The sequence below is a fragment of the Xiphophorus hellerii genome, chromosome 18, assembly GCF_003331165.1.
Source record: "Xiphophorus hellerii strain 12219 chromosome 18, Xiphophorus_hellerii-4.1, whole genome shotgun sequence".
Classification (NCBI taxonomy): domain Eukaryota; kingdom Metazoa; phylum Chordata; class Actinopteri; order Cyprinodontiformes; family Poeciliidae; genus Xiphophorus; species Xiphophorus hellerii.
This window is the reverse complement of record NC_045689.1, coordinates 32,680,413-32,693,580: the sequence shown is the minus strand read 5'-3', so window position 1 is coordinate 32,693,580 and position 13,168 is coordinate 32,680,413. Positions and strand designations below refer to the sequence as shown.

Genomic DNA, 13,168 nt, shown 5'->3' with positions numbered 1-13,168 from the left:
TTGACTCTCGGCTTGAACAAATTTTAAACTGTAGCCTCACTTAAGCTGCTTTTCCTCTTGATGTCGTCCCAGTTGGACACAACTGTACGGGTATTTAGTAACTCTACACTGCTGAGGTGTCTGGTGTAGAAACCACATCATGTCTACCAGTGAATACATATAGCAATTTACTTTATGGAAAATGAACATCTAATTTTCTTTTTTCTCTCTGCTATTAAAGCCAGTAGGTCATCCCACTGAAGCCTAGATGACAAGGTAGCATTTCTAACAAAAGTAGTAACTTTAAAAAAAAACCTTCAGTCTTTATAGAAAACTGCAACATTACAAAGGTTGCAACGTTTCCTTTCCAAGACAGCGCTGGAAAAAGTCAACAGTATCCCTCCACAGTAATGACTGTAAATCACATGTGAGGCAGCTGTGAGTGCTAATTACTATCTTGGTGTGAAGACACAACTCTATCCAAGCTAAATGTGTGGCTAGAAGTGTGTGGCTGAGTCAGGCTGCTTGTGTGTGGGAATTCCCCTCGTGTTCAACATGTGCATGTGGGTTGAGCGTTTTTTCAGCGGCAGCCTGGTTTTTTTCACACATCAGTAAGATGCAGCGAAGGAGTTATTACACCACGGAGAGCTGCCTTCATGGCACAGCTGCCTCAATGGTCAGGCACGACAGGCCTGGCTATTCATTAGACCGGCATGTTACTAAACCAGGAATATGGTTTATGGGACAGTTCCGTGTGGGGAGAAATTTAGCCTTGATTCATCTGCCATTACCCAGGGCTTTGATGGGACATTCAAAACTTCCATATTCAGAACATCTAGATGGCTAAAAAATACAGTTTTATGAGACTGAAAAAGGTAATGAAAGAGACTTTACTCCACATTAGGATGAATGTACAGTTATATCTGAGATCTGACATTTTTGTTCTTTTTACTACTCAGGAAAGCATGTTAAATTTACAGTTACCTACTGGATTCATATTTGAATGAATGAGTGAATGAATATCCTTCAATCCCAGAGGGAAATGTATAATTTTAACAGGTGATCTATTGGCTTTTATTTCAGTGTACTTGTTTCCAAGTTATTTTAGGATTTAGAATTTCTCCTTTATTTCTTCGTCATTAAACAAGTAGAACCCATTTGTTACTATATGTGAGTAGTATGTATCTTGGGAGTTTCAAGGTTGTTTCTGTGGCCAAAAGAATCAGTGAACGTTTTAGAGGACAGCTCAGTTATTGTAAGTTTATTTCTGCAGCAAAGAAAAACACTTTCCAACAAAGTGAGAGAAACCTTTTCAAAGTCTAGTCCAATTTGCTCAAATTTTGAATGTCTCCTTCTCTGCCCTAAATACAAGGTTTGGGGTAGTTTTAAAATATTACCCAGCAAAGTGGGACAGTCTTGAAAAAGCTGAAGAATAATCAGAGATCACCAACTCATATTACATCAACAGATGTGGAAAGGTTATGCTGGAATCCCAATACGCCGTCCTTATTTCACATCACACTATCGCACATTTGCTTTTGGCTTTAATGACAGGTTCGAGCACCACCTATGACACTGTAGCATGCACTATTTGATCACCAGGTTAAACAGGTTGTTTTTACAAATGTTTAGAAAGATTCAGCAGCATCAGAGTTACAACACTGAGATGCTGCCTATACCATACATGTATGTGTTATCACAAAGGAATAAAAGCAAGAACAATGTAATCATTACACCATCAACCCAATAATAAGGTCCTACTACAGTATATGGCCCTAATATCCCATTATAATGAACTCACTGAATGTTTATAGTGCACCGAATATCCAGATCCTTCAGTATGGACATTTTTTTTAAATAGAACAAAGCAATGACATTGCAGCAAATGTAGAATAACACATGCTGACATGGTAAAGAGTGGAATAATATTTTTTTATTATTAATCCCAATACGAACACACTATGAAAAACAGAGATGGAAATACAACACATATGCATCATGCTCGTAACAGGACGACCTGATGTTTTACAAAATGTGTCTCCTTTTCTCTTATGCTTTTTGATCCGTCAATAGAAAAAACAAGAAAAGAAACTGTGTGACAGGAGCTGCACCTGATGTAGAGGCTATCAGCATTTTTGTCACAACTTTGCTGTCAATTGGAAAAATCTCCCCCCAAAATATCTCAGACAACCACAAATATTGTTACATCATTTAATGGACTGCAAGCAAAAGAATAATTTGGTCACATGTTTGGCTTCTATGGTGTTAAATAATTTTTATCACTGAAATATTCCATACTTTTATTAATTTTATTACTTTTTATTAATTAAATTACTGAATATTTACATCATAGTTTTTTTTTACAAAAATGTTTAAAATTTTACAAAAATTCAGATTAAATCCTTATCAGTCTGAATTGTACAAAAATTTTAGAGTTACTATAGTAAAATAGGGTGAGTAGTGAAAGAAGTAAAATAGAAGCATTTCTGAAACAGAAAAAATAGAAGGAGTGGATTCTGTCACACATGGAGGCACAACTTGCGGAACAAATGTTACTTTAATTCATTAAGAAAGATTTTAGAAGATGTTAATGTGATTTTCATTCGGATATGTTCACTTTGTAGTGTTACCAACTTGATAACCAAGCAAAGCACTAAATCCTTATCAGTCTGAATGAGATTGTTGCAGAAAGACATTTAAGAGCTCAGAGTGGAGCCTGAAGGCTGAATCAATCACTCCATCTAGTGCCAGTCAGTCATAACAAATCCTCAACATCTCTGGCATGAAAACACGAGGACATTTTGAACTTGGCAATGCACCTAATAATCAAGTCAAGGATCATTGAGGATGATTAGAAAGAACGAGACGCAAAAGAAAACAAGCACACTCAGTGCAGCTGTTAAAGGAGCACTTTGCCACTGCACTTCATGTGCGTCCCTCTAATTACACTGCTAGGAATAGATGCACAAATCCAATGCAACGCCGCAGAGTGCTAGGCGCCACACCAAAAGCTGGCAGCCTCCGGTTCACCCTTTACAGAGCCTCTAACACACACAAGCCACTAAGGTTTTATAACTCTTCCCAGCCAAAACACTTGAGCTTTCCAGACTTAGTTTGAGTCATTTCATCATTTCCTCTTTAGTCTAACACTATTATTTTCGTCATGATGAGCTTGAACTTTCTTCCATGTCAGTGGTGCATGGACGGAAGCACAAGTTCAATATGAGCAGGTTCCAGTTCTCCTACTGGCAGTCCAACAAAGCAGTCTGTCAGATCTGGATCCCAGTCCATTCTGGATTGTTATGAACATTCCAGATATTCTAGAATTTGTGGAAATTCACCACCAGATAATCAGTCATCCAAGGGTTCATCTGGAGTTGGTCCCATTAAGTCCAACTCGTTTATCTGGCTTTTTGGTCCGGTTTTTTGGCAATGAATCTGATCTCAAAGACACAACATCTGGCTGTTGCAATGAACGAAGAAGCTACAAATTCACGGTGGAATATTGACCTTTACATTTCAGATAAATTCATTCAAGAATTTCTAAATATCTATAGGAATGCATCTAAGTTTGCATCCTTTCGCATTATGGTTTGTTTGTACAAACCTTGGATGTGTAAATGAAACATGGCCCTGCTCAACTAAAGACATCTTTAAAAAAGCAACAGTTCCTACTCATGTACTGTGATAGAGATTCCACAACTAGGAAAATCCACAGCTCTGGGTAGAAAATATGTCCTGATCAAGTTCTTGATAATTAACTTTTCTGACCTGGGATGTGTTTTTGATTTTTGATGAGAGGAATGAGGGACAGAGTCTAGACAACCATCTGTGGTCAGTCTTTGTCCATATTTTAATCCTTTTCCTGCTCAGACAGAGCTGCTCAGTTAGTCTTGAGTCTCAGTAAGTGAGGGATTCCTGAGGGTCAGGGGGTGAAAGTCGTCTCTCAGCAGCTTCTTTATTAACTTACACACACACGCTGGGCAGGAGTACATGCTGAGAGTTCACACACACAATATGACCCTAAACATCCACACTGATTCTTAAATACTGGGCATTGGCATGCTGATAAATTGTTCTATTTTGTGGTTGCTTCTTTCAAATTTTCTGAACTTTTCTCTTCATGAAACTACTCTGGGGAAGAAGTGATTTAAATTATTTGATCTATAGTTCAATTGCTAAGTTTGGTCAGCAACAGTAAAAAGACCACGTAGTTGTTTTTCTTTATGAAATTAAACAACACACACATATCTATCTAGCTATCTCTCTCTCTCTACATATATATGTCTATATATACATATACACACATTATACACTAAGTAAGTTACTCAGTGTATAATATTTCAACCAAAGTGTTGTACAGTCTGTTTTCTGGTTTCACTGCAAGTCTTTAATGCAAGCCGTCTCTTGAAAAGCAGGCATTTGTGTGTGTGTGTGTGCGGGTGGGTGTGGGTGTGTGTGTGTGTTTTGTGCGTGTGTGTTTCTGTGGAAGTGGTCCTTACCACTAGGGTTGAATTGCATGCAGGATATGGGTTTGTCATGGGCTGGAAAGTGAGCCACCACTCCCTCTCCGTCCGAGTCCTCGCTCACCAGGACCTGTGGTGTATACACACATGGACACAGACCCAAAATCACTTTCTGACCATGGCAACAATAAACAGAAAACGGGACTTCCCCCTTTCAAGGATTTATTGTTGACATTTTGGGTTTTGGTGTGAAAAGTGTTTTTTGGCATGCCAACAGAGCCTTTAAGATGTCATCACCATCTCTTTGACAAAAGAAACACTTTGATAGAAAATTTTCTTGCACTGCTCTGAAAAGAAAGCAAACTCATAATCTAATCTACATTTGAAAAATCCGGTGCAAAAAATACTGACACACCAACACAGGGAAAAAACATGTACAAATTTACTTCAGCAAATCAAATATTATCTTGGTATTATACTTTACTATGACTGAAAGCTGCTCCTAAAGTTGAGTAAAATGTCTGTTATAAAAATCAAGAAAGTAGATTGAGTAGTCAAGAAAGAAGATGAGGAAGAAAAGCAAGAAGCCTCTGACATGAAGCAGTTCACTGTTATTACAGAGAATCCAGACATGGTGGTTCTGTGAGAGAAAGATGCTTGAGCCCTTTGAAACACATCTGTCCTCTGGAGAACAGAGTGGTACACAGGGGAGGGAGTGTGACGGTGTACCACAAGCTTTCTGCTCCAAATAAGGAATTTCAAAGTCTAAAGAAAACGAAAATATCTAGAATTTCCAAAGGAAATGCTGGCTCAGTGCTGGCTTATCCCCCCCCAACTCCTCCTCTAGAGTTTTAACTTCTGGACTTTTGTTGACCGGCTGACTCAGTCTTCATGGTTAGCGTACAGTGTACAGTTACAGTGTGTCACTTAGTGACAGAGAGCAGACTTGCTTCTAAAGGCCTGAGTCTGACGTACAAGACACAAACTAAAGGCGGAATACAGTCATAGGGGAGGCAGTGAGTGTGTGTGTCAATGGCATTAAGCTCCCACGGCTCATTAAAGATGTGACAGCTTCTGCGCTTTGATTAATTACAATGTGGTAAAGCTGAGGAGAACTAGAGTTCAGCGTTTCATTTGACATTGAGACAACAACTAGTAAAGTTCCAACTGTGTCAATATAAAAACACTAAGCACCATTGGTGGTGCTGCATTTGCACCTTGCCTCAAATAACAGAGTCTGTACAAAGCATTGAAATTATTTATTAAAACAAAGTCTTCTTGAAGTAGTTTTTGTGGGTTTTTTGTGTTTGTGTTTTGTCTTCTCAAAACCTGTCACTCATGGCAGATAACCTCTCAAACTCAGCCTTTCCACTGTCACCACATTCTTGATCAGGAAGAGGGATTCCTGCAAGGTCAAAGACTCCATGCAACAGGCCAAGTATTGCACAGATAACTCTCGACTAACTGGCAAAATTCTAAATTAGACCTTCTGGTATTACATCTAGATACAGTAGGAAGTCACTAAATCCATGGTGCTTATATGCCTGGGATATAAACACCATGATAACGTATGAATTTGATTTAATGCACATTTTTGCATTGCTGGAAGTTCATTAGACTAACATGACATTTATTGTAAATGTGTGTTTTTAAATAACCGATTGAGTTTTCATAAAATAATGTGTTAAAATGGCATAGTCAGAGTCCCGTTCAAATCCTTCCCCACCCAATCAGACTAAGTCTGTACTATTGAAAAAGAAGAACAAGCAAATATATGATCCCAAAATCTTGTAGCAGTAATTGCAGTGAGAAGGTTCTACATCAGCAAAGTACTAGCTGAATGGGTCAGAACAGAAAAATGTAGTTGGTAAACTGTAAGAAGAAGGATAAATCCAGGTTAGAGGTTTCAACTGAATGGTATCACATTCCTACATGAACAGCTTTATATTAATTGAGAAAGAGCAAAGATCTGACAGAAGCCAGATTTCCATTTATCTGTAGGCCCACGAATGCATCGTGGTCGAGCAGTAAACTTGAGTTTGTGTTCTGCATTGGGCAGATGTGTTCATTGGGCAAATTTCTCTTGTGGCTGATCTGATTTGGTGGACTTTCAGCCCAAATCTGGTGACAGTCACCACAGGACTTGGCCTATTAGGAGGCCAAGTCCTCCTCTTATTCTCCTATTATACTGAGGACTTTCCTTTTCCTTAACCTCTTACTCTTTATCCTTATTTGCCTCCTCTTCTTCTATGATTTTAATCCATATTATGTTCTTCTCTAATTAGACTAAGACCCATGCTGTAATCCAACATATTTAGTAGTTGGTAATCTACTAACATTTGTTTGTCAGAGCCACGATCTAACAAAGAAAGGTAGAGCGTGGCTCAGGTCCAGTACACAGCACTGCATATAATCTGAAACCTTTTCTAGATTATTGTCAGAGTTGTTTAGTTAACATAGCAGATTATTTTCAAAGGTTGATAAATGGGTGAGCCCAATCAGGAATTTACAAATAAAGTGATTAAAATGATTCTGAACAAGTACAAGGACCACAGTTCACTAACAATTATGTTGTATCTTTGTGACTAACTGATCTAATTGCTGTAGACATAAGCAAGCAAAGGGTAAGTAATACATGGACATGTTGGGTGTTAATTAGATAGATAGATAGATAGATAGATAGATAGATAGATAGATAGATAGATAGATAGATAGATAGATAGATAGATAGATAGATAGATAGATAGATAGATAGATAGATAGATAGATAGATAGATAGATAGATAGATAGATAGATAGATAGATAGATAGATAGATAGATAGATAGATAGATAGATAGATAGATAGATAGATAGATAGATAGATTGATAGATAGATAGATAGATAGATAGATAGATAGATAGATAGATAGATAGATAGATAACATTTACAATTAACTAATCATAAGCAAGAATGACAGAAATCATGAGTTCAAGTGTTCTGAAGAGTCCTGTGTTTCGTTAGCTGACCTGTCCTTCGCCAACATTGTCTGTGTCAATGATGGTGATCACGCCAGGACTAGGGGGGCTGCGGCGACTCGCACTGTGAGGGGTTCCCTCTTCGTCGGGTGTGACTGCTGGTAGGGTGCCGGCTAGCTGGGTCACAACTTTGCCCACCATTGTTAGGCCTGTTTTCAAAGTCTGAAAAAACATTGAAAAAAGAGAGTAAATTTCATCATATCCATGCATCAGAAATGATAAATCTAATCCTGCATCTATTTGCTCTAAAGACTTTTCTAAAATAAATATACTTGGAATATCCTCTGTGTGGGTGTATACAGCATGCTTTCTTGATTTCCACTGATAACTTGTAGTGCTGATTATTTGTAGTCCTGCCGCCACAAGAGACTCCAACGTGTGTGAGAGAGGCTCCTCTGTGTCAGCTTAAGGTCCAGCCAGGGTGTCTGGCTCAAACACACCTCTGTGGCTCAATTGAGGGAAATGGATAGTGCTGCTTAAGTGGAGTCTATCTCACGTACTACACTGTCTTAGTCTAATGGAGTCCAATGCATGTGACTGAGTGTCTGCGTGTGTGTAAGCGCCAAAGGGGCCCTGGAGAGCCTAATCAAGCATTCAGACTAGGCGGCCCTGTCAATACACCATGGCGCCTCCAGTTTGTTGGGTCTGAAGATCACCTACTGTCTCTCTTTGCCACTTGGCCAGGCACACTAACAGTCTCTGCTGCTTGGGTGCATTTGCGTGTGTAAAATGTAAGAAATGCCATCAATTATTAAGAGAGGCGTTTGGCCTCTAATTGATCAACACTAATGTGTTTTCTAATCACTGCAGTTGTGGAGTTCTTCGTGGTAGTCCAAACAGGGGGTATTGATTTAGTTAGTGGGAGGGGTCCGGGGGAGACGATTAAGTCAGATGGTTGACAAAAAACAGCCTGATGTCGCCATCTGAGCACATTTCAATCTAATTTGTGCAAAAGGTCTTTCTTAATCATATGCAAAGTAGTCATCAGCAAAAGGCTTGGTATGGCCCAAAAAGCGCAAACAGGACAGAAACAACTGGATGATTCTGGCTCCATCTCTCTTTAATCTTTCTTATAAACAAAAGCCATTACACTTTAATGCTGCCCCTTCCCCCTTCTGCGTCTCTGTCTCTGGACATCAGCACACAGAGCCAGCGTGTCGCGCCACGAGCCAAAATGAGATACCTTGTCATCCATATTGAGATATATGGTTCTAAATGAGGAGAGGGCACACGTGCGGAATGCCTGTCTTCATATCAATAGCCCTGCTATTGTACAGCCTACTGACATCCTGCTAACCTCCTGATGACACAGTTCTTTTTTATGGTAATTACAGAATTCACACACTGGCAGTTTGATACACTTAATCTACAAATAATTCTTTCTCTCTGTTACTAAATAAACAAATAAACTACAATCCCCACAAGGAGAAGCTAATTAGCATATGCTGGTCAGTGACTAAATGATGCCAGGAATGAATTTAACCTAAGATCAGAGGTGGGCCGTTAGTGACTCATTTTAGAGCCACTCCCCAGTGAAGACAAGTGAACCAAGACCAATGGCAAGAAGTAGATTACAGGGCGAACAAAAAACAGGCAGGTTGATGAAGTGTCTCATAAGCTCAGAGCCAGTGAGCCAGGAACGGCTAGGCAGATCCAATGTCAATAGATTTACAGATGGTGGAGGCAGAGCTGGAAAGGCTGTTCTCGCTAGAGTTTTACATAAGCAAGAGTTCAGAGTTCCAATGATAAAATATTTCTTTAAGCAGGCATCAAGTGATTCAAGTAAAAAGCTCATTATGTATTTTCAATACACATAACTTTACTAAAACATGGGAGGAAAGGGAGAAAATCAATTATGTACTGTATCTTGAAAATGTATTCAAGCTTTTTAAAATGTATTTACATTTGGTCTTAATACAACTGTAGACTTCAGTGTATTTCATTGGGGTTTTATATAATCAGTCAACATAAAGCAGTAAAAAACTGTGAAGTGGAAGGTGTGTGAGGCATAACCTGTTCATCCTCTTTAACTCCGATACTAAGGCTGCAGTTAATTATTACAGTAATTGATTGAGTGATTTTAGATCTACGTTTTCTCTAGACTCATTTATAGACTAACATTACATCAACATTATTTCAGCTATTTATTTTATATTTAAGTTGTATTTAAATTACCATATCGCACTTAAGTATATATTTTTTATAAATTTGATATAACCTGTGGTTACATTATTATTTATTAATAACACATTAGATGACATAGCTAGTCAACAAATAAGCAAGTTTCCTTTGTGGATCAATAAAGTATATTCTATCCTATTGTATTCTTCTCACAAGCAGATAATTGGATAACCAAATTGTGTGAACAGTGTGCCTTTCTAATAGTCTTATTTTATGAAATTTTAGAAAAACATAAAGAATGCAAATAAGTAATTCAATTCCATTTTTCAATAACACAATAAACCTAAACCATGATAAAAGTTAATAATGCTTTTATTGCTTAACATGCAATGACATCATTCTTTTGGCGAACTCTAGATAATTTGTAGCAAACGATGCATCTCCAGCTAAATAAATCCTTCTGATATCAGCATGTGACAAGCTCAGCCCTTTCTGCTCGACTTAACATCAATACTGGCAGAGCCGGCGTCGGGTCTATTCCAAGTTAAAGTTCACCATGAGCAATGTAAAGGTCATAGGTAACATGTAGAAGCAGATGCACTGGTCTGCATGTAAAACCTATGTGCATCACCCTCAAAACACAACTCCCAACATGGTAGTGGGAGCATCATGCTGAGAGGATATTTTCTTCATATCATCTTCTTAAAATAATTGCCTATTTATAAGAAGTTTTTTTTAGGCCATTATTTTAGGAAGGTAACGATATGGGATATGGATGCTGATCAGATTACTGGCAGAATTGGCTGTGGATGAATGAAAACCTGATAGCGCTGCACACACACCCTTTTACTTGTCAAACTAATTAAGTACACAGAAAGAAAAACCTAAGATATCACCTGACTATTACAGGTCAGTGTTTTGTGATTGATACTTGTCACAAAACACTGACTGATTAGACCATTTTTCAGAGAGGTATAACACTTTTTAATAAATAATAATTGAATCTGTTCATTTCAATACTAAACACAAGTTAGCATCTGCAATGTACTGCTGTCTCCCTTTAAAAAGTGTGGAGTTGAGACTAAATAGCTGTCCTGCAGGCAGCTAGTATAATTTCTGACATTAAAACAACGGTAGATGGAAGAGAAGTGTGAGCTTACTTTAGCAGCATTGATCACTGTAGCTGTGTAGGACTGTGCGTTGTCGCCACAGGCTCCTCCATGAGACTGGTGACATCTTATTAACTGCCATAAAGACAAGCATACAAAGCAATAAGGAGACTGCTGGAGGTAAGCAATGAGAAAATCTGGAAAAATTAACTCAGATTTACAGAGTTAGACTATCAACCATTGCTAGATTGATTTTCTTAAGAGAAAAAAACCTGAAAAAGCTGGAAAAACCAAACAGCCAATCTCCACTAATTTAATTTCAAACACAACATCCCTTGAAAAGCCCGGCCCCAGTCCTGCTCCAACTGTTCAAAAAGCTACATTTTGTCATTTCAGAAAATCCTCCTCAGGCAGTCACACAAACAGTGGTCCCATCTGTCAATTACTTGAGTGGCCCAGCACCAAAACACGGTTATGCATTAAATGTATTGCAGAATCCTGCAGCAGAACATTCTGGTTTTTGTAAATACTTAACAATCCCATTAAACAGAAAATGCCTGCGCATCTGTTGATTTTCAAAAATGTTATCATCTGTAGTGGACTCTTCTTAAAATGAGTTGTTTATCCAGACAGATTAAAGAAGCAGAAAACAGATAAAAAGCATTTTATTTTTAGGGTAAATATGTCGTTTCTCCGAGATAAGGCAATTCTGTTATAAGATGAATGTGTGTGAGTGTGTGTGGGTGCGTGAGACCACCTTGTTCTCAGCATAGGCGAGCCAGCGGCTTCCCAGAGCTATTGGATTGAGGCAGGGACCGGGGCATGGATAGCAGCCTGAAGACCCACAACAGAAGGTTTTACCAAAAACATAACAGGATACTGTACATATTAAATCACATAATATGTAACTAGATGACAAAGTTATTTACCAAAATAACTTTGTCATCTAGTAGTGCAAAGGATCAACATACACCCACTGTCATTAATGTGTTTGTGTGCAGTCTCTGTATGGGAGTTTAATGAGGGTGACGTATCTTTGCGTGTCTGTTGGGGGTGCACAGCATGACCTAATGGAGTCTGTGATACCCAATAAATTGAGGATGCCTCCTTTGTTCATTGACCAAAATTATAGTCAATTAGGGATAGACAAACAGACATATGCGCACACCCCTTCAAGCGAACGTGACCTATACTTTAGGTGAAAGTGGTTAGATGTGAGAAATGAAACCATATAATCCCACACAGGTATGATTAGTCAGACCAAAAAGGCAGAACTCCAACTTCTCCTTGGACCACTTCTAGGTTTCTCAGAAAGAAGTTGGGCAGTGCGATTAGAAAAAGGCATCATTAATTCAAAGTGTCCCTTAAAAAAATAAAAATAAAAGCTAAAGTTGCAGAATATCATCTAAAAAAAAACAGCAGGACCATTGGAACCAAATCTCCAGATATTCATATCAAAATGGAAAATTTAAAATGTAATTCAAGCTCCAATTTGGAATAAAAGCAAATACAGAGAAAGGTGCTTAATTAGAGTCTTTCTTTTAACAGAATTTGAACAAGGCGAAGCTAAAACTGCCACATTCTGGCTAGAACAGCTTTACAGTAAAGTATTCATTTAAGTATTTACATGCAAAATGTATTTTTTTTATAAAGTTTTAGCTTAATTACTGCTCTGAATCTGTGGTTCTTTCGATTAATTTAGTCAATTATTGAAATACTTTAAATCACAAGTAGGGTGGAAAATTATAACCTCCACCGAGGTTATAATTAGCGCTATTTTAGCTAACCGGAGTCCGAGAAAAGTGAGCGGATACGAGAGGGGACGGGTCAGAAAAGTTACGAGAACTAAAGCTAAAAAGTGCGTAAGCCCATTCAGAAAAATGTGTCAAACTAACCAATATGTTAATTACTATACAGTAACGTGCCAGAGGGCATTACTAAAGGCGGGGAGGAATAGAAGTTAAAGAGAGAGGGGGGAATACCTACTGTATTTATTTTACCTAAATACTGTAGGTAAAATAAATACAGTAGGTTCCCATAAAAAAATGGGAGATTTGACAGGTATGGGGATAATACAGGAATGATGATGGCCCGTGGAATTAATCACAAAATGAACACATTTTGTGATATTTTAGTAATAAGAATAATTGTGAATTTCACTAGAAAACGTAATAAGTAAGGAACAACAAATAGAACACGTAGAAAACAGCTAATGATGCCATTTAAATTTTTTAAAAATGACTAGACACATCTAGTCTACTATCTGGGGGAGTTGTAGCCAAAATGTGGAAATGTTCAACATAGAAATGATTGCAAGAATGTTAGGGTTGTGTAGTTAGATTTGCTGTTAGTAATTACTTCAAATGAACTTATTGCACTGCACCTTTGTTAAGGTAGCCATGCTTTGTTATGTTAAATTATTTTGTATACATACATATGTACGGTAAACTTATTGTCAGTAAATTGGTTTTCATAG

At 38.0% G+C, this 13,168-nt stretch overlaps 1 protein-coding gene across 1 annotated transcript in view; it reads right to left on the bottom strand.

The window, feature by feature from the left end:
* The window catches only part of bcas3 (BCAS3 microtubule associated cell migration factor), a 351,457-nt gene that overhangs the window by 275,355 nt on the left and 62,934 nt on the right, over positions 1 to 13,168 (bottom strand). Inside the window, exons 10-13 of the mRNA XM_032590298.1 lie at positions 11,450 to 11,526; positions 10,744 to 10,827; positions 7,454 to 7,624; positions 4,482 to 4,575 (exon numbers count right to left, since the gene is read on the bottom strand). Of these exons, the coding sequence (XP_032446189.1) occupies positions 4,482 to 4,575; positions 7,454 to 7,624; positions 10,744 to 10,827; positions 11,450 to 11,526 (426 nt within the window). The remainder of the gene's footprint in view (positions 1 to 4,481; positions 4,576 to 7,453; positions 7,625 to 10,743; positions 10,828 to 11,449; positions 11,527 to 13,168) is intronic.